The sequence below is a fragment of the Chelonoidis abingdonii genome, chromosome 8, assembly GCF_003597395.2.
Source record: "Chelonoidis abingdonii isolate Lonesome George chromosome 8, CheloAbing_2.0, whole genome shotgun sequence".
Classification (NCBI taxonomy): domain Eukaryota; kingdom Metazoa; phylum Chordata; order Testudines; family Testudinidae; genus Chelonoidis; species Chelonoidis abingdonii.
Window position 1 is genome coordinate 12,080,071 of NC_133776.1, and position 22,673 is coordinate 12,102,743.

The window sequence follows — 22,673 nt, forward strand, 5'->3', positions numbered from 1 at the left end:
GATGAGGCCCTGTTCTAGCAGTTAGGTGTGAAAACCAAGGGAGGAGAAACTGGTTCTGTAGGTTGGCAAGCCATTCACAGCAATGATAGTGGTCAAGTGCCCTGGAACTTCATTCACTGAACATGGGGCAAAGTTACCTATCCACCAGCAATTTGTCAAATCGCATCCAATATCACTTTGTTCTCCTGTGCACCCCAGAACATGATACAGTTCTGTGGCATCTGGAAGCCTACTATGTCTGTGACAAACAAAGAATACTTCCAGGGTGTCAAACTACCAGCACAGAAGAAGATTGCAGATGGAACTGAAGCTCAGCAGTTGCAAACTCATAACCCTCTTACGGGAAGTCAATGCCATTTCTGGTCCTCATTATGAACTCAAAGAGGTCCTTTTTTTGCTGCATGGATGGCATACATTAAGGTCTGCTATAGTGTGGCCAGGGAGGTTGAAGTTTGCTCTCCTACAGGTTTTGTATACTGCCATTCCTAATAATCTGAGGAATACACTAAGAAACTGCACCATCTACTCAAGGACACTCCCCTACACTAACACTGGAACAAATCAACATACCCTTAGAGCCCTGACCAGGCTTTATTCTATCTACCAGCTACCAAGATCCACAAACCTGGGAAATCCTGGACGCCCCATCAATCTCGGGCATTGGCACTCTCATGAGGGACTGTCTGGATATGTGGACTCTCTCTCAGACCCTATGCCACCAGCACTCCCGCCTATCTCGTGACATCCACTGATTTTCCTGAGGAAACTTACAATGCATTGGTCACCAACTTCCAGAAACACCATTAGGACCAGAACTTCAAAGCGAAACCTGCTGAGCTTCAATTCATCTGCAAATTTGACACCATCAGCTCAGGGTTGAACAAAGACTGTGAATGGCTTGCCAACTACAAGAACCAGTTTCTCCTCCCTTGGTTTTCACACCTCAACTGCTAGAACTGGGCCTCATTCTCCCTGATTGAACTAACCTCATTATCTCTAGCTTGCTTGCTAGCATATATATACCTGCCCCTGGAAATTTCCACTACATTCATCTGACGAAGCGGGTATTCACCCATGAAAGCTCACGCTTCAAAACGTCTGTTAGTCTATAAGGTGCCACAGGATTCTCTGCTGCTTTTAATCAAAATAATGTGGAAGTTGCTCAGATACCATGGTGAAGGGCTGTACAAAACCCTAAAATAGGCAGGTAGGTAGATAGCTTTTACAAAGAAACTTTTACAACCTCCCTCTCATGTTACAGATAGTTAGTAATCCTGGTTTTATGGCAAAAGAATCTTAAAAAAAAAAAAAGGTTGTTGAAACAAAGCAGTTCTGAATGGAAAAGGTATTGAAATCCTGAAGATTTGATTTAATATTTTTATTACGTATTTTTGGAGCCCTGATTACACCCGCCAGCCCCCAGGAATTTATTTCCCTAAGAAAAATCATACCATGGATTACAAGATTGCAGGTTAAATCCACTGCTGTGAACTTATTTTTACAGCTCCGACTACACTTGTACAATTTGTAAAATCTTGTAACACAAAGTTTTCAATACTACATCATGGAAGAAGGTACTTATATATGGATGAGATAGACAGAAGACTCTGGATTTTCTCCTTCTGCTATCTTTTTGGCAAAAAAGAAAAAAAAAGGTGGAATCTCCTTCTTTTGAATGTACCTGTAAATAATTTCCTATAAATATTCTATAGTAAGTTCATGGGGTAATCAGAGACACTGGCTCAAATTTGTCCTTCAGTTTAGGAGCAAGGTAAAAAATGTTGAGATTGTCTGTAGAGTATAACAACATGGAAAATAAAATATGCCAAAGATGTGCACATAGTGTGCGTGGAATTATATTGGTAAAGCCCCCATGGAACATACATGACAGCTAGGACTACATATTGGTTTGAATCTCAATTTTTCCAATACCTCATATTACACCTGGACATTTTAGAATGCAAGTCACTTCAGCCAGCACTGCATAACAATCATAATTTCCAGAAATATTATGATTATTGTATAACAATTCAATTAATAGACCTAGCGAAGCGGAGGAGATTTTTTTTCAATCCAAATGTCACAGCAAGAGAGACCTCCATCTGATTGAAATGTCAGTGTGAATATTGGATAAGATTCCACGTTGCTGCTCCTTGATGTTATGGTCTTTTCCAGGCTTTGAATGTGATAAATACAGGAGTTATACTGCTCACTTTCCAGTTAGTCAAAAGGAAAAAAAAATAACAATCAAGTTACAATACACGATTAGATATAATATAGCTTTTTCTTTTTATATATCTATATAATCAAGTAAAAAAAGTTAAAATAGTTGGAAGTAAAAAATGAAAAAATAGCTGATTGTGTTTTTGTTTTTCTTTACAGTGATATGGTAGCAAATACAAGACAAATGCATAATAAACCTTTACATAAGGTGTCTGGTCCCATCTCCAGCAATAGGGCTCAGCTTGGAGTAGAAAATGAAATTGGTTGAATTTTCTTTGTTTTTGGCTGTAGCTTCTGTAGATGATGTGATGTGAGGAAAACATATTGCAAATATCCACCTCCAAGGTGTTTTACAAAAGACCTAAAACACCAAAGGGTGAATTTTTCCCCTTGCCAGGGAGAGCCAGCACAAGCAACATGAAAGTCCCACTTAAGCTGTCAATTGTGTATATGCGTCCATTCTATACTCTCTTACCAAAAAAGACATTGGTTCTATACTTTTGTTGCCCTCATTCCCTCCAAAGCCATCCGTTGTATGCCCTGAGGATTAAATGGGACATAAATGATGCCCAGGCCTTTTGCTAGCCCTCTGCACAGGAGTGAATTTCCCCCAGAATGTCACACTGAAATGCTGATGTGTTCATTGACAAAGCTTGGCAAATGGTCACACCGAGCCCTATTTTGGCTGTAGAAAAGAAAGAAGTACTAGTTTCCAGCATAAAATGAGATCAGACAGACAACCAACACAAACAGTATTTTTTCCTGTTGTCTGCATAATAATAACATCATGTTTGCATATAGAACAGCTTTTGCATTATTGCTCTACTTATAAGAATATAGTAACAAACTTAGAACAGACTTGCACGTTACAAACTTAAGGTTCTTTGGTGAAGAATGAAAAAACAGTATTTTAGCTGAAATACATCTCAGAGAAGTTTCTGCTTTTATCTGTTGATCCTTTGGATTCTCTCACAGAAGAGGGAGAGGTACTGAGTGAGCTTCACCATGGCAACTATGGCAACCCCACCAATCATCATGCATGTTGGCCAGAAAAGTGAGTGGAACAGCACATTGGAACTGTAAAGTTTGGTTAATATCACATTCTTCTGAATGCCTTCTGGGTCATAAAAGCACGAGAAGCGCTGGTACTTCCTGAAATTTTCCATTACAACACTCACAAGTGACATGGACTCTTCGTAGTTCTTGCCACACTTGGGGATGTAGGAACACTGGGAAGAAATTAAAAGGAAAAGAAATGTCTCTAACCAAACACTATTTTGGATGACAAACAGAAAAATCTCCAGCAGACTGTCCCTTTCATAAGACCACAGAACAATTAAACCAACAGTAAGAATAATAAAATAGTCATAGTCATGGTCACAATTATATGAGGAACAATACTTTAAACTTTTATAGCAGTTTCCGTTTGAGAAACTCAAAGGTCTGTACAAATATTAATGGAGTAATCCTCACCCTACCCTTTTACAGATACTTATCCCCAGGGGAGGAGGAAGCATTAGAATGGAGCAAGCAGGTATTACATTCCCCAGTGAGACAGTGGCCAAACCCTCTACAAGAGCCCAAACTGGGAACAGGCAGAAATTCCTGGCACATTTCCTTTTTGCACATCCATGCAGAATGTGTCCCATAATTAGGGCCAGTGGTTCGTCACATGGCCACAGGGTGATCCTGGGTTCCATGATTGATTTGGTCTGTGGGTAGCTCTCTCTCTCTCTCAGACCCCTCTCAGCACTGCTGTATGGCTGAATCTGCCTGCACTGGGAGAACAGCTATCAGTGGTTTTTGGTTATTAATTTAATTTTATCAAGTGAGATTTGCAAAGGAAAAAGACATTTTGATTAAAATAATGTGACCTGTGACTTTTGATTTTTTAAAATATATAAATTTCATAAACTTCCCCTGCTCTCTTTTATGACTATGCCATGACTTTTCATAACATACTGCGACAAACCTGCTGCCCTAATAACAATCCATAGATTAACCTTGTAACAGGATTTGATTGATTCATTAGCGAGTTTATTAGCTGAGAATCTGATTTCCAGTGCAGCAGAGATGCTGGATGGCATTAGCAGACTGCAGCATTAAGGGTAGAGCATATCAGCACTTCTTTTATGAATATTTCATAGAGCAATAGAAATTAGAGGTGGAAAAGACCAGAGAGGTTGCATCTCATCCATCTTCCTGCTAGAGAAGGATTGTTCCCTCCAGCATGTTTTCTAGTTCTTTGCCCGCCATAAGGTTTCTACAACTTCCCAGTAGAACCTAATACATCACAGCCTGGTAGACTGCACTATAAGGAAATGTTTCATCCAGGTCAGCCTGAGTTTTCCTTTATAACCCATTGCTTCAAGTGGCAATTGTAACCCCAGCGTTTCCAGCTCTTGTGATTTTATTACGAGTCTCGATATTTTGGTTTTGTTCTTAAAGCCCCTGTGCTGGATTCTTGTGATTAGGTGACCATCTGAGCTTTCATTTTTGTGAAAGTACACCGCTACCTCGATGTAACGCCACCCGATATAACACGAATTTGGGGCTGCACACTCTGGTGGAGCAAAGCAAGTTCAATATCACACGGTTTCACCTATAACACTGTAAGATTTTGGGGCTCCCAAGGACAGCATTATATCGAGATAGAGGTGTAAGCTTCTGGTTGTGGAGAAAAGCTTGAAGGTGCAGCTTAAAGGCTCAAAAAGTAGATGGCAACTAAAGAGAAGCCCACATTGATTATTATTTAAAATCTCATGATTTTTAAACCAGTCTGATGTTTTTAGGAGCCTGACTCATGATTTTTGAATATTTGAGGTTGGCAACACTATAATCCCTTTATATTGCTCTCAGTAATTCCTTTGCATGCTTGGTGGTTATAGCCTTCCAGTGTTGTGGTAGCATGTCCTCCCCCTAGCTGCAAATGGAGCCAAGCCATATGGTACATATTTAGCCTGTTTAATGTTATCAGTCTCTCTAATCATGGGCCAATTCTGTGTAGTTAGTTAGGACTCAATTGTTCTTTTCCAACTTGCCCTGTGGGAGGGGTGGTATATAGCTGCCCCACACACTGGAAAATCTCTAGGATGTAATAACCCCCCAGAGAGTCACAATTCCTTCCCTGCTATGGCCTTTGTCCTCAGGTAATTGCTTACTACTTCTGAGCTGTGGGAAGAGAGGATGAGATTAAACAAGGTTCTGCCCATTCTCTACCCTTCTTCAGCCACTCCCCATCCACTTGCTCAGGGCAAGAAATAGCAGGCACATAGGCTCCTAAACACCTGTGACGATCTGGGCCTATCTCCCATTGGGAGGATCTGGGCAATAGTGCCCACTTGACTACAGACTTCTGGATCCAAGGTCAAGGGAAGCATCTTAGAGGCCCCACATAGCCAGACGGCATGGGCCATAATCTAGCTCTTAGTTTCCATCCAGTGTTGGTCATAGACAGTGTATAAATGCTCAGCCTGGGAATAACTGTGAATTTAATTGGCTGGACTGGATTTTGGTTATGCAATGGAATGAGAGGGTTGGGGGCTTAGCTTTGTTTGCTTTTTGCTTCAGTAATGCCTAGGTGCTTATATATTCCAGTAAGCCCAGACTATTAGTATTCAGATGAATTACAACACGTGGCCTCCAACTCTTGTAAGTCTTTTGATACCAGGAACAGTAGACATACCAATCCAGCCTAAGCTATTCATGGCAAGATGATTTTCAAATACCAAGCCTGCCAAGAACAAGTGCAAAGATAGCTAGATATCCTATACCATTCATCCCTGGGTCCTTGTAGTAGGAAGGATTTTATCTGTGCCAGGGTCCTATATATGCTGTACAAGTCATTGATGCCTGTTATCCTAGGTGCTAAGTGCCAGGGTGGCTTAGAAGACCTGTTATCCCAAGTTCTAAATACCCGTGTGGTTTGCAGTTCCCGTTATCCCAAGTTCAGAGTGGCAGGATAGTTTACATTACCCTTTATCACAGGTTCTGAGTACTTGGGTGGTTTATAATCCCTGATTCAATGGCAGATTCCTAAATCATCAGTGCGTGTTAAGCTTTAAACTGTGGCATTGATTCATCTTCCTAGCTGATAGTCAGAGTTGTAGAACAATGCAGCTGCCTATGTTGTCGTTTGCTGCTGGCAATTATGCATAGGATTCCATGTTCTGGACAGATCAGTGGCTAGGAAGCAACTCTCCTAGTGTGAAAGTTACTGATAGTCCCCTTAACAGCTTACAAGCAGCCAGTAGGGGGAAGCAGAAGCCTCACGTACACAGTACCCTGAACTTTTGAACTATCTTTTCTCTTCTGCCTCAAAGCAGAGAAAACTTGCTTCAAATCAGTTTTTACTAACCAGATAACAGAGTGCGGGGTTTGACACCTACCAATCAAGCGTTAACACGCAGAGGTCTTTGTCTAAAAGTGTATAAAAGGCTTGTGAAATTTGTATGGAACAGAGTCTTTGTACGAAGGTACAGGGCTCTCCTTTCTTCTGCAGAATAAAGCATCTTTTCCTTATCCCTGTCAGGCTGTTATTGGCTCTCAGCTAGGCAGACCCGATATTTTGGTAACAGTTTCTGGTGAACCCCAGACGGGACTCTCCTAGCTTGGACATCGGACTCCGGATGGTTGCAGCGAACTAGGAGCAGCGCCACTGGGGTGTTTAGCCCCTCTTCCTCACTTCACCGTGGCCCCTGGGGTTCATGCTCCGATAAGGTGATCCCTAATAGGATACGGAAACACCATCTGGTTCTTGTTCGCTATCTGGTTCTGGTTCTGTTCTGGTTAACCGGCTACTGTTTTTCTGCTCTGTTCATTTGGGCGTTAGGTTTGTGGGCGGAATTGAACCTCTCGTTCATAATTTCTCAGGGTGGCAGCCATAGCGTGCAATGAAGCTCTGAGGTCGAATTGAGATCCTTCTGTCCCGTCCCCTGTAGCGGTCAGTGTAATAGAGGTAGAAAATTCTGGATTAGACCGTAATTCCCTCTGCTCTCTGTGTAATTCTCTGTTTGAGTGTCAGGAGACAGATGGGTGGGTCTCTGGGGAAACCTTCTAAAGATAGCCCTTTGGATTATATGTTAAGTAAATGGCTCCTGCCCAGTGTTCAAAAAGGGATGTCAAGGAAGCGCTTTTTACAACTTTGCACCCAGGATTGGCCAGCCCTGGGAACTGCATGGCCAGAGTTTGGCTTCTTTGATATTCTGACTCGTTTAACTTCTTTGCGCCTGATATTGGAGAATCTGGCACCAGGGCAAATGGACTATTGGTTTTTGTGGGACGATGAGGCTCATCGTCGCTTGAAGAAGGTACAAATCCGGGCCCCTCTATTCCTGAAAGCTTCTGCCCCTCACGAAGCCGACTGTTGGGAGGATATTCCCCCCATGTATTGTCCTAGACCACGGCCACCCCCGGCAGTAATACCACCGGCTGTGGTGGACCTGGTTCCCTCCTCTACAGGGCCCGAGACAGTGGACCCGCCACCAAAAACTGAGGAAGCCACAATTCAAGTTGATGAATCAACTAGTGGAGTGACGGGTAGTGGGTACAATTCTCTGTCCACTGTCCTTAGTCCGTCCCATACGAGAAAAGGAGCACTATATGGAGAAGAAATAGTTAATATTCAGGCACTCCTCCGGACCATCCCACTTCCCACAATGGATGGGAATGTGGTAGACCGTTATGTCCATGTCCCTTTTACTACTGCAGATCCTATGAACTGGCAAACCACTACGCCCCACCTCAGAGACGACCCGGACGTCGTTCATAAGCGATTGTGTGCCTTTTTGCAGTCTCATAATTCTGATTGGCAAGATGTGGGCCAACTTTTAGATTGCCTACTGCGCACAGAGGAGAAAGAGTGGGTCCTAAGGGGGGCCCGGGAGGCTGCGGAGGAAATTTGGGAGCGACACCTCTCGATGACGTCACTTGTCGACGGCAAGTGGCATCATCGAGGGGCGTCCCCGACGAAATTCGGGGGCTACACCTCTCGATGACATCACTTGTTGGCGACAAGCATAGTCATTGAGAGGCGTCCTCACTGAAATGCCGCTGAAATTTGGCAGCATTTCGGTGGGTGCTCTCCTGGGGACCAGGACGTGGGCGCATTAAGATGCCCCCGGCGCCTGCAGGCATTGTGTTGGGGACCACTGAACTAGACAGTCACAATGGTTTGTTCTGGCCTTGGAGGCTTTGATTACAGTGCGGTATAAGAGTGATTACTGATACATAGTGTCTATTCCTGGCATCACTTATGCTCTGTGGAAATAAATCAGGAATAACCCCAGTGGAGAAAAAGAATTAAACTGATGTAGAGAGAAAGCAGAATCAGGCCTTTCCAACTCCTTGAAGTACTGCAACACTTCCAAGGCATAACAGAATGACTCAGTAGTTTGAATAGAAGAGACTGCTGATCCTATTTACTTTCCCCAGAGGCTGCTAGCAGCTGACAGTTGAGAAGAGAGTGGAGCAGCGAAGCTGCTATGGTTGTAGGATTGACAAGGGGCTAGGCAATAGTCTTTAAAGGCTAGAAATAAAATATGCACAGGGAGAGAAATGAAAAATCTTGTGTGCACTTCTGGGGAGATTAAAATAGCTCAATCGACACTCATTTACTTCCTGCTGATTCTGATCAGAAGCCGACAGGGGTGCATTAGATATCTCAATATAAATTGCATCTACTCCTTCCCTTAATCTTTCGGGAAGCCAGCTACTTTAGATAGTGAGTCTTATAAAGTAATCATTATTTAAAATCAAAGTGCATTTTCCTCAGTCTGAGCTAGTGAGAGAAGCAGAGAGCGTGGCTGCAGACACTGCAGTGTGGGCGTGTGTGTGTGTGAGAGACTGTGGTAGGGGTGTGCAGTGAGCTGGAAAGATTATGCAGGTTTAGGCTGACCCTTGGAAGGTCACTTGGGTTGACCTGGAACGTAAGTGCAGCTCTTTTCATAGTGTTGTTGGTAATGTTTGGAATCAGGGAGGCAGCTGCTTGCTTTTTTTTGTGGGTGAGTAGTGGAGGTAGATCTTAGCAATGTGATGATATGGAAGGAAACTGACCACCAGCACCCTGTTGGTGCATAGAAAATCAAGCACTTTCATGCACATTTCCTCTCTCCTGTGCATGAGGCCCCTCTCCAACCTGTTGAATGGATGGCAGCTTGTCAGGTCTAGCAGTGGGGAATATCCATCAGCTATTCCTAGCCTGCCTCTCACAGCAGCAGTATATATTATTGCTTGCTAGGTGTCTGCAGATGAGGTTATAAATACAGAGGAAAAACAAGGTGAGAAGGGTACATAAGGAATTAGAGATAACAAGAGAAGGGCATGCCCCTTTATTTCAGAACCAAAACTAGTATCAGAAACACGAGGAATATTGCACATGGGATGAACTGGTTTAGGATGCTTGGGATCCTGAAAGCATGTTGGCTTGTATTTTTCCTAGTCTGAGGGACCAGTATCCAGTTAAAATTATGAGATGCCTTAAACCATAGTGATGGAAATTAATGCTGTTTGCCAATGGAAAGCTGGTCATGCCAGTTTCCCTGGAGTGTACAGCAGGGTCTTCTAGCCCTGATGGTTCATAAGAGAGAGAGGCTCTTCACTGGGCCAAACAGCACCCAAGACCAACACTGAGAAGGTTGTGTGCTCCAATATAGAGGGCATCAGTCTGGGAATCAGAAAACTGGGCTTTAGCATTGATTTCCTGTATGACCTTGGGCAAGTCACTTAACTTCTCCAGCTGTAATGTGGGGATAATGATGCTTGGAAATCCAAGGGATGCAATGTTAAGTATTAATATTACTTAATGCAGGTTTCTTCCAGCACTACATGGGAGGAGGAAGTGGCTTCTATGCCTGCTCTAGGGGGAGAGTCAACTTTTGTAAATGGACATTATACCTCATCGATCTTTATGAATTCTTTGAGAGGTCGACAAACATATGGGCAATGGTGATCCAGTTCATATGGTGTATCTGAATGTTCAGGAAAGCCTCTGACAAGGTCCCTCACCAAAGTCTCTTAAGCAAAGTAAGCTGTCATGGAATAAGAGGGGAGGTTCTCTCATGGATCAGTAACTGGTTAAAAGATAGGAAACAAAGGGTAGGAATAAATGGCCAGTTTTCACAGTGGAGAGAGGTACGGTAAATAGCAGGGGCCCCCAAGGATCTATACTTGGACCAATGCTGTTCAAGATATTCATTAATGATCTGGAAAAGGGGGTAAACAGTGAGGTGGCAAAGTTTGCAGATGACACAAACCTACTCAAGGTAGTTAAGACCAAAGCAGATTGTGAGGAGTTACAAAGGGATCTTACAAAATGGAATGATTGAGCAACAAAATGGCAGATGAAATTCAGTGTTGATAAATGCAGAGCTATGCACATTGGAAAATATAATCCCAACTATATATACAAAATTATGGGATCTGAATTAGCTGTTACCACTCAAGAAAGAGATCTTGGATAATTGATAGTTCTCTGAAAACATCTGCGCAATGTGCAGTGGCAGTCAAAAAAGCTAACAATGTTAGGAAGCATTAGGAAAGTGATAAATAATAAGACAGAAAATACCATAATGCCACTATATAGCAGTGCACAGACAATCTAGGAAGTTGTTGGAAAGTGTAGGGGACAATGTACGGTGCAAGTGCTGGAGGAACCAACTAGGGGCAGAACTCTTCTTGACCTGCTGCTCACAAACAGGGAAGAATTAGTAGGGGAAACAAAACTGGATGGGAACCTCGGAGGCAGTGAGCATGAGATGGTCAAGTTCAGGATTCTGACACAAGGAAGAAAGAAGAGCAGCAGAATATGGACCCTGGACTTCAGAAAAGCAGACTTTGACTCCATCAGGGAGCTGATAGAAAGGATCCCCTGGGAGAATAACATGCGGGGGAAAGGAGTCCAGGGTTGCTGGCTGTATTTTAAAGAATCCTTATTGAGGTTGCAGAACAAACCATCCTGATGTGTAGAAAGAATAGTAAATATGGCAGGCGACCAGCTTGGCTTAACAGTGAAATCCTTGCTGATCTTAAACACAGAAAAGCAGCTTACAAAAAGTGGAAGATTGGACAAATGACCAGGGAGGAGTATAAAAATATTGCTCAGGCATGTAGGAGTGAAATCAGGAAGGCCACACTTGGAGTTGCAGCTATCAAGGGATGTTAACAGTAACAAGAAGGGTTTCTACAGGTATGTTGGCAATAAGAAGGTGGTCAAGGAAAGTGTGGGCCCCTTACTGAATGTGGGAGGCAACCTAGTGACAGACGATGTGGAAAAAGCTAATGTACTCCATGCTTTTTTTGCCTCTGTCTTCACGAACAAGGTCAGCTCCCAGACTACTGTACTGGGCAGCACAGTATGGGGAGGAAGTGGTTCAGGACTATTTAGAAAAGCTGGACGAGGACAAGTCCATGGGGCCAAATGCACTGCATCTGATGGTGCTAAAGTAGTTGGCGGATGTGATTGCCGAGCCATTGGCCATTTTCTTTGAAAACGCTTGGTGATCAGGGGAGATCCCAGATGACTGGAAAAAGGCTAATGTAGTGCCCATCTTTAAAAAATGGAAGGAGGAGGCTCTGGGGAACTACAGGCCAGTCAGCCTTACCTCAGTCCCTGGAAAAATCATGGAGCAGGTCCACAAGGAATCAATTTTGAAGCACTTAGAGGAGAGGAAAGTGATCAGGAACCGTCAGCATGGATTCACCAAGGGCAAGTCATGCCTGACTAACCTCATTGCCTTCTATGATGAGATAACTGGCCCTGCGGATGAGGGGAAAGCAGTGGATGTGTTATTCCTTGACTTTAGCAAAGCTTTTGATATGGTCTCCCATTGTATTCTTGGCAGAAAGTTAAAGAAGTATGGGCTGTATGAATGGACTATAAGGTGAATAGAAAGCTGGCTAGATCATCGGGTTCAACAGGTAGTGATCAATGGCTCCATGTCTAGTTGGCAGTCAGTATCAAGCAGAGTGCCCCAAGGGTCGGTCCTGGGGCCGGTTTTGTTCAATATCTTCATTAATGATCTGGAGGATGGCGTGGACTGCACCCTCATCAAGTTTGCAGATGACACTAAACGGAGAGAGGTAGATATGCCTGGAGCGGCTAAGGAGAGGATACAGAGAAGACCTAGACAGTTAGAGGATTGGGCCAAAAGAAATCTGACAAGGTCGACAAGGACAAGCGCAGAGTCCTGCACTTGGATGGAAGAATCCATGACTGCTACAGACTAGGGATCAAGTGGCTAGGCAGCAGTTTCTGCAGAAAAGGACCTAGGGATTACAGTGGACAAGAAGCTGGATATGAGTCAACAGTGGCCCCTGTTGCCAAGAAGGCTAACGGCGTTTGGGCTGTATAAGTAGGAGGATTGCCAGCAGATCGAGGGATGTGATCATTCCCTTCTATTCAGTTTGGTAAGGCTTCATCTGGAGTATTGTGTCCAGTTTTGTGGCCCCACACTACAAGAAGGATGTGGAAAAATGGAAAGAGTCCAGTGAAGGGCAACAAAATGATGAGGGGTTGAGCACATGACTTATGAGGAGAGGCTGAGGAGCTGGGATTTAGTCTGCAGAAGAGAAAGAATGAGGGGGGATTTGATAACTCGCTTTCAACTACCAGAAGGGGGTTCCAAGGATGGTTCTAGACTGTTCTCAGTGGTAGCAGATGACAGAACAAGGAGTAGTAGTCTCAAGTTGCAGTGTGGGAAGTTTAGGTGGCTATTAAGAAAACCTTTTTCACTAGGATGGTGGTGAAGACTGGAATGCGTTACTTAGGGAGGTGGTGAATCTCCTTCCTTAGAGGTTTTTAAGGTCAGGCTTGACAAAGCCCTGGCTGGTGATTTAGTTGGGATTGGCCTGCTTTTTGAGCAGGGATTGCGACTAGATGACCTCCTGAGGTCCCTTCCAACCCTGATATTCTATGATTCTATGGTACACCCACACCTTGAACGCCATGTGTAGTTCTGGTCACCCATCTCAAATACAATATATTAGAATGGAAAAGGTACAGAAAAGGACAACAAAAATGGTATGGAACAGCTTCCATGAGGAGAGATGAAAAAGACTGGGACTGTTCAGCTTTGAAAAGAGATGACTAACAGAATGTGACAGAAGTCTATAAAATCATGAATGGTATTGAGAAAAAGTGTTATTTACCCCTTCATATAACACAAGAACTGGGGGTTACCTGATGAAATTAATAGCTAGCTAGGGTGACCAGACAGCAAATGTGAAAAATTGGGACGGGGGTGTGGGTAATAGGAGCCTATATAAGAAAAAGACCCAAAAATTGGGACTGTCCTTATAAAATTGGGACATCTGGTCACCCTCTAGGTAGCAGACTTATAACAAACATAAGGAAGTATTTCTTCACACAATGCACAATCAACCCATGGAACTCATTGCTGGAGATGTTGTGAAGGCCAAAAGAATAAGTGGGTTCAAAAAAGGATTAGATAAATTAATGGAGGATAGGCCCATTGATGGCTATTAACCAAGATGGTCAGGGACACAATCCCATGCTCTGGGTGTCCCAAAGCCTCTGACTGCCAGATGCTGGGATCTGATGATGGGGTAGATCACTCGATAATTGCCTTGTTCTGTTCATTCTCTCTGAAGCATCGGGCATTGGCCACTTTCAGAAGACAGGATACTGAGCTAGATGGACCATTGTTCTGACCCAGTATGACCATCCTTATGTTCTTATGAGATGACAGCCAGGTCTACACCTAAAATGTAGGTCGACATAATCTCTCCCCGGAGAGATGTAGCTATGCCGACCTAATCCCCAGCATAGATGCAACTGGGTTGACAGAAAAATGCTTCCATTGGCCTACTTACTGTTGCCTGTGGAGGTGATGATTCCCACAGTTATGGAAAAACCCCTTCTGTCAAAGTAGGCTGCATCTTCACTACAGGGAAATGCTGACATAGCCCCCGCAGTGCAGACATGGCCAGCAGGTCTGCTGTGGCCTGTGGTTGTAGCCTAGCATTGTGCCTTGTGACCCAGAAACTCCTCCCTATAGTGCATCTCTGCACCATAATGACTCAGACTTTCCTAAATGTACCAGTCTGGCCACTACAGGACCAGACTCTTGTTTTTGTATTTCATTGTTGTCTGGGACCAATGTTTTTGCTTCCCAGCATAGACTGATGACACAGGAGAGAAGAAAATGAAGTAGTTACTGATCACTAGATAAGAGTCACAGTTATACACTAACAGGATGCGTCAGTGCGACCCTGACCTCAACTGTAACTGCTATGACCGCACAGCTGTCAGCACAGCAGGGGTAGGTGCATGCCTTGGCTGTGGCCCAAATAATGTAGCCACAGAGCTGTGATGAGAAGTGGACTGCTAGCCTGGGAGCAGAGATTTGTTGTGCTGATTTGAGTGTGCTGAAACTTGGAGTCTATGTTAATTCCATCAAGGTTCAAGAAATCGGGTATTTTATAGACATTGCTATTGAGGTCCAAGTCCCATTTAATACTGGATTTGGATTCAGATCACAGAACCACCAGCATATCAGAAAAAAAACCCAGGAATCCTCCTGAGAGCAAAGTTTAACCTGTAAAACAACCTTGGGCTTGGGAAGTATTAACTGTGCCTACATTAGATTAAGGGGAGATTGTGTTTGGGAGAATGTAAGAATAGATTTAGACAAACAAAAATCTTCAAACAGCAGAGTTTGGAAATTTATACAGAATCCTTTGGTTTGTTTATACGCATTGTGGGACCATAATTTATTTGAGTTGCTGTAATCAAAATACAGCATGGATTTCACTGGAATTTGCTTATACATCACCAGCAAACCATGTCTCTGCTGTTTACTGGCTAAACTGATCTCCAAGAACCATATTTCTAAAGTAATACCGGATAGAGAATTGGAAGCTGCTGAACATTACAACAGAAAGAAGGCTGGGGCATTATCCTTTGTTTTACAATTTGATTTCATAGGAACCAGTATCCCAGCTACAGGAGCAAATTATCCAACTGAATAACTGGCCTTGTGAAACCATTAGATGCTTTGACTAATTTCAATATCACTTCATCTTAATACATGAAGGTAATTTGGTCAGCTGAGCTGCTACCTTAAATAGAAACACAATGGGTCAAATTCAGCCTGATGTAACTGAATGGAATGTATTTGCAGCTTACTTTGAACTGGGCCTCTGTTACTGTGTCCAGGTGCATATAATCTGGGGTGTAGTGGAGGGCCCTGGGATGATTTTAACTGCATCCTTAGGTAACTGCAGGTGCAAAATTGGGCTTGCAATAATTTGTGCAAATAATTGTGGATGCCAAGATGAAAGGCAGCTCCTAAAGCTCTGACCTCAATGCCCTGCTACATAAAAGAATATAAACAGCCATCTGCAGATAGTCACTCACCACAGTCATGAACATTAACAAGCCCTAATACACATAGTAATGAGTCACCAGCACAAATGCACTTGCAATCTCAGGGAGACATTTGTTATAGTCTCCTGAAGATATTTGATCTGGCTCAGTCCCACTGTATTAAGTTTACTCTGGATTTACAGTGGTGCAGAGAACAATTTTTTGCTCAGGATTTTGAAATAATTTCAGGCATTAGTAAAACAGGTGAGGAAATAGAACTATGTTTACATCAGCTGAGAATCTGGGCTGTTATTTTTATCATGACAATATTTCTTCACTAAACTTTCAGCATCTTCATGGCACCCAGGGGATCAAATTGCTCTCCTTTGTCCATGGGTTACACTCTCCTGACCTCAACTGGGCTGCAGCGGTGTAAGAGAGAGAGAAGAATTTGGCTGCCATGTCCAAGATGAAGACATATCTTCTGTCAGATATAGAGCCGTCACCTACCTCTGTTGCCATGCTGGCTAGACTTAGCTCCACATCGAGAAGGCCATTTCTATTCTCACTGCCATGGACGCTGTATTTACTTTGCTAGAGGTGTTATAGTATAAAGCACAACCATACGAAAAAGGTGCATTGACTTGTGCACAGCTCACTTAGAATATCAATCTGACAGACACTCAGGGTGATATTGTCTCTCTGTCACTGCCCGCATTGGCAGAAGAAGGGGAGGACTGACAGCAGACCAGCAACATCTCCCAGGAGGCACTTTGCCTCCAGCAGGTCCAAACTCTGCAGGAGAGACACACAACAGTGGTATGTGCTATACCTTTCTAACAGGGTGTAACATGTAGTCGTCCCTCTGGCAGTCATCAACCCACTCCATAACTATTCACTCCAGGCCAGGATTTGGGGATACTCTGCAAGGTTACACTAACCTTTTGTCTATACTGCATTTTGGAGCCTGTGGGAGTGAGCCTCTGAACCTGGTTCAACAGACTCTAAAAATAGCTATGTAGACAGACCTTTGAAGCCTACCTCCCTCCCCCCAAGCTTCAGAGCCTGAACTACAACTTCAAAGATCTATCAAGCCGGCATGGGAGGCTTGCTCCCATGAACTTCAAAACGCAGTGTAGACATATCTTAAGTTGCCAGGCTAACACAGCACCAGGGAGAACCACAGGGTCTGTCTGTATCCAGGACCCTCAGTAAAAAATCCTCTATAATCATTACAACCTGTTCTCTACCATGAGAAACCCTATATACCCCATTCTCTGTACTGATTCTACTCTACCTTGTCACTCCTTTCTGGGGTTTCTAGCACTGTGTCTGTGCATATCTGGCTCCATCACAAGAGGGTTAGGAGGGAATGTTTGTGCAGAATGAGGCACAATCTACCCCACAGCAATTCAGCATAAAGAGTTCAGCTAACACAGCTGCTTCTGCTGAACATTTACGAAGAAGGAATACAGATCTACTGGGAGACATAAGGCAGGGGCTGGAAGCAGTGTTACTTTAACATAGAAAATGAACAGCCCTCTAGAAATTCATTTGAGATGGAATTTGTTCCGTGTTCCTACCTCAGAATTAATTTTCATCGTCTCTTCAGTGTGGTAAAGTAGGAGCTTTTGCCCAGAAGAAGTTAAGTTAACATACACCTGTAGACAGGGGTACTGAGAAATTTTCCAGCAGTCTGGACCGCAGCTAAATGAGCAGTTAAATGCTTCTGTGATCGATGCATTGAGGAGTGTGCACTGAGCCTCTTCTGTCCAAACACTAGGTAGAAAAGAGACAGGTTAGACAAATCACAGCAAAAACGGGCAGCAAAGTAGCAAACAGAGCCGGGTGTTACCTTCAGGGATATGATACTGTAAGTCTTTAGGGGAGAAGTTCTTTCATGAGACTGTTGCTTACAGGGTGGACTTACATTCTCAGTACAGCTCATCCGTCATAGAATGGATTATTATTCTGTAGCATGTGAAGGAATACAAATATAGTGGCTACACATGCATGAAATGGCAACACATGTGAGTGGGTTGTTGGCAGTAGGGATTTAACCTGGTCTCTTAACCAAGGCTCTAGCAGATTAATCAATCTCTAGTTGGCCTAGCCACCACTAGAGGGAGACAGAGCACCACACTGACTGGGCCTGGCAGCATTATGTTGTCCCATAGACAAAAAGCAGACAGGAACTTTTTGTCTGGAGAACATTTGAGATTAAAGGTAACAAAGAAAGCTAAGATCAAATGTAAAATATGCCTGGGGGAGACCATGGTCTGCATAGCTCACTCATTAATGGCAGTCATCTTGAATGAAATCTGAGAGTGGGCTCCTGAAGGCAGAGCAGGAGGACCAATTCACTCTTAAAGGTGAAGTACTTAGAAAATACCTTCATAGTTACATAGACACATCGTACCATATGGCCCTCCACCACCATATGGAATGCTACTTGTCAGAATACTTTTTCTTCTAGTACAGGTCTCACTAGGTTTTGAAGAAGATAAATCACTTTGAGAAATCATTCTGGAGAATTTCTGGGCTATCTTGGATACATAAGAGCCTAAAAGGGAGCAATGTATCCATTTGAACCCCCCAGAGAGGTACTGCATCATGAACCTTATTTCTACTGAGATGGAAATAAGAAAATACAATCTATGACTAGGTTTTTATTAGGGACAAAGGTCACTGGAATGTCACAACTGACAGCTATTCAGGAAATTCCATTAATGTCCAGAGGGGGTCCCCCTCTCCCACTGGTCTTCCTCTGAACCCCTCTGGGAGCCCGAAGATGTTCTGGTGCCTTTTGTGCTTACATTGCAAAGGCTGTCCAATCTTGGTGCCACAGAAGTGCTGGGACATAGCTCCTTCCAGAGCATGTCAACCCTTCTTCCTGTTATAGCAAAGTATTCCCAACCTCTGCAAGCTGTGGACCAAGTATGAATCAGGGTTTGTCTACACAGGGATACTCATGAAAGTTAATCTGAATTAACTAAAAGTGTGACAAGATTATATGCTAAGTGATTTAGATGATCTCCTGGATAATTCTCTTACCAAGTATTTTGCTCTGGTAACAATTATAGTTGTAGGTTCCATGTATTAAAAATGGTTGATAATTAAAGTTCAATTATGGCATGATAATTCTGGTAATGATTATGGAAAAAAAGTGTAGGATTTTTGCCCATCAGGGCAAGATGTATTTTCGTGGTGGGGAATTGTTCTCTGTGGCCTAACGGCTATTGCAGGAGAAATGACAGAGACTCCTGGGATCTATTCCTGCCTCCTTCACTTTTATTTCTCTATACTTTATTTTACCCATGTATAAAGGGTTATAATATCATCTATCTCACAGCTGAGTTTTGAGGCTTAGTTAATTAGTATCTTCAAAGTGTTTTGATATCCTTGGACAATATGTCCTATAGCTCATAACATAATTGATCTGTCCAAAAAAGCAATGTTGACATTAACAACCTCCATAATTGACAATTATATTGCTAAGGAGGTCTGGGAGAGAGAGTGATTTTGAAATGTAAACACTTTTGGATGTTTAAACAGGGTTGATCTCTGTCTCTAAAGTTTAAGATTTGTCTGGATTTAAAAAGAGATGAATAATTTTATGCCTGGGAATAAGATGCAGGGCAACTAATCTTCATGCATCAGTGCCCATCCTAAGCATTGCAGAAGTCAGGAAGGGATAGTTTCCTACAGGTACAGCATTACACAATGGAAGTTTCCCTTGCTTTCTCTGCAGAATCAAGTATTGGCCACTGCCAGAGGCAGGATATTGGGCTTGATGGACTACTGGTCCAATCCAGAATGGCACATTATTTGTTCCCATGTCTTCATGGATCAGAACAGAAAAGAATTGCTGACAACACCATCACAAGCCTAGGACGGAGTCTAAGTAGGGCTCGTGCTTGAAAGTTACTCTGAAGCACAGCCAGTGAATCAGAGGGCAAACTTTCTGGTCCTTAGCTAAGAAGGGAAGCTGTGGAAGGACATCAGAAAAATTAAGTGCAGTATAATAACTGTGAAAGATGATGTCGCACTTCTAGCAAATTACTATATTTCAACAGGATTTCACTTGTTAAAATGAAGGAATTAGCTTACATGAGAACTAAATGCTATAAAATAGCATGATCCCTTTTCCAAATTAAACTTCCATTTTTCATTTGAAAGGGTATTCTTTCTCTGGGCCACTGAATATTACTGCTGCTCCCTGCTGAATTAGACAGGGGCTCTTTTTTACAGGAATAGCCACTCCATAGTTTATGGACTCCAGGAGGCCACAGACCAGCTGTTAAAGATATTACACAAAGTCTATATTGTGAGGGAGAAGATGTTTTCAGAATCCAAAACTGTTCATTCTCCTTCCACTCTAATTAAACAGTGACAAATCTAAAACTGGTGATCTGTATTTTGTCAGATACCGTAGCTCTGATTCTGCTCTTGCTTACTGGTCCAACTCACTTGTCTGCAGTGGAGTTATTCCTGATTTATATCGGTGTAAGTTAGAGGAGAATCAGGCCATCCCGATCAAAGGGCAGCATGAGGAGGAGAAATCATTAAAAGTTCAAAGCAGGGAGGGAAATGAAATCAGCTGAGCTGGACATTCCAGGAACAGTGTAATCATAATAAATGTACCTCTGCATGTATGACCGCAGCAGCGTAATTCCCAGGAGGAAGTACATCATAATGGAGCACACCATCATAGTCAGTCCTAGGAGTATGGCCCGATCTTCTCCTGCTTTCAGAGCTGTGACTGTTTTCCTTTTGTCCAGTAGATCGTGATCCCTGATTTTTTGGTAAATATTTCTGAGGTTGAAAATAATACATTCTTATGTGAAGTTCATATTTAATCAGTGAACCCTCTAATGGGTAGTTCCACCACCACTTCCATCTCATGGGAGAGAAGGGTTCCTCAGATGTCCTTTTCAGTGGATTCATTCTGACCTGGCAGGGAATTAATTCACTTCCAAAATATTTTACAGTCATTTCTGAAAAGGTAAAATCCTTGTATTGCAAATATAAACATTTAGACACTTGGGCCAGCTCAGTAAATCCGTCTCTGATGTATCATCGACTCCAATGGAGTTACTCCACCACAGCTGAATTTTGACCTATTAACTCCAACTCCTGCCCCATTCCCTGAACATTATTAGGCATTTTGCTGGGTGTTTTCTTCAGGCCTAAGTTCATTATAGTAGCCAGGCCAGAAGACAATATCCACCCAAAATGTCTGAGGGGACCTCATAACACATTCTTTCTCATTTGCCTATGGGTTAGTAGAGGTGTCTGATTCAAAGCACATGGACGACAATGGAAATCTTTCCACTGACTTCCATGGTCTTTGAATCATGCCTTTATTTTCTATTTTTAAAATGTAGCTCATGGGAATACATCTTATGCATTACAATTAATACCCTATCTGAAAATTATCCACCAAAGCTACTTTCCCCCTGCAATTAAGAAAAATACAAACTATTCTCCCCTCCAGCTGAGAGAGTCCTTTTCACTTCCTATGTCCTTTCATTTCCAGGCCTTTGATTGTTCAAAGGTCACAGAGACACAGTGACAGGGGAGGGATGTACCTGAGTACATTTTAAACACACTCAAACATTGTGGGTTTAAAATGTACTTACAGACCTGAAGCTGATCATAAGCTTCTGTGTTTTTTGTTCAAATTCTTTTGAATCTTCCAGGCAGCACCCGAGGCATGTAAGCCGCATACCTTTGAGCCCTGGCATCACCATAAAATGGCCATAGTAGTACCACCCGGAAGTAGTTGGTACAAAATGGCAGGTGAGCAGTATCAGAATGAGCATTATTTTGGGCTCTAACAAACCTGCAACTCATCTAAGCTGAAACTATCAAGTTTCACTTGTTCTTATTAAAAAAAACCAGTAGCATGTAATCTACATTAATAGATCAAACACAGCAATTTCCAACAGCGTTATATAGGGATAATACTGCAGTCATTTTAAAAAGAATGGTTTTGATGGAAAAATCATAAATGGGACCCCCACGTCCACTAGAAACAGGACAATAATTTTGACCACAGATTCCCAAACCTTTGCAATACTTTTGGTGAATTTAAAGTGAGTTTGAGTTTATAGTGAGAACCAAAACCCGAAAAGGCGCATGCGGTTTGGTGTTTTGCAGCAAAAGTTTTGCCCAGATCTTGCTAGAAACTTTCAAACATTTCAACATACCTAAAATACAACGAGTGAAATTCTGGTTCCACTGAGGTCAATGGGTGTTTTGCCATTGACTTCAACAGGGCTAGGATTTCACCCCATCTCTCAAGTTTCTTCTATTACTACTGACATGCCAACTATTTTTTGGGGGGGGGCGTTTCTAGTCATTACCGTCTCCAGATAACAATTTTCTTTCCCAAGTTTATGAGTTCACTTCTAATTTACTTCCTTAGATTTCCAGGGTTTCTCTATAAAACCTGGTTCCTTAAAGACTTGCTACTATTTCCTTCATTGGAAACTAAACAGTAATGCAGCCTATTGAGATTTTCTGTGGTGGTGTGGGGAACCTTTTGTGATTTTATTGGATGCTGTTGCCGTCAAAAAACTGATGTAAAATAATAGTCAAATGTTACACTCCTGTTATTATTAATCAAAATGTATTTAACTCTGATAGCTGCTATTAAGATATGCATTGCTTCCAAATGAAAGCAGGCAATAAGGTACCCATAGTCATACAGTTCCAGAATGTTAGCCAATCACACAGCATGACTTATGTCAGTCTGCAGACGTAAACCAGACACAGTGCAATCAGTCTGTAATGTCACCAGAACATAAAAGTGATTTAAATGGACGATTTAAAAACAAACAGCTAATTGAAAATAGTTACAGATGTTTCCCATGTGGCCTGTAGCCAAGAAGTATGCAATGAAAGGTAAAAAGATGGACTATAAGGTATGTTGTAGAAACAATCTACCTACAAGGTGACTCAAAAACTGAGCAGTGTGTGGGGGAAGTCTTCCAGTTATGTTTTCAAGACCCCAGGGCCACAGAGAATAAACATCTGCTGATGAGGTCATGCCAGAAGCATTGACAACTCTTTTTCTGTTGCTATTGCTGATGAAAAGCCCTAAAAAAGATGGAATTTGATG

At 42.7% G+C, this 22,673-nt stretch overlaps 1 protein-coding gene across 6 annotated transcripts in view; it reads right to left on the reverse strand.

Moving 5' to 3' along the window:
• Positions 1–1,363: 1,363 nt before the first annotated feature.
• KCNMB2 (potassium calcium-activated channel subfamily M regulatory beta subunit 2) overlaps positions 1,364–22,673 on the reverse strand; it is a 259,867-nt gene continuing 238,557 nt past the window's right edge. For 5 of the 6 annotated variants that reach the window (XM_032783519.2, XM_032783527.2, XM_032783551.2 and 2 more), the window contains 3 exons: positions 20,192–20,362; positions 17,131–17,326; positions 1,364–3,452 (listed from right to left, as the gene is read on the reverse strand). In XM_032783519.2, the coding sequence (XP_032639410.1) occupies positions 3,168–3,452; positions 17,131–17,326; positions 20,192–20,362 (652 nt within the window). In that variant the 3' untranslated portion in view covers positions 1,364–3,167. The remainder of the gene's footprint in view (positions 3,453–17,130; positions 17,327–20,191; positions 20,363–22,673) is intronic. The other variant, XM_032783533.2, reaches the window with a different exon arrangement.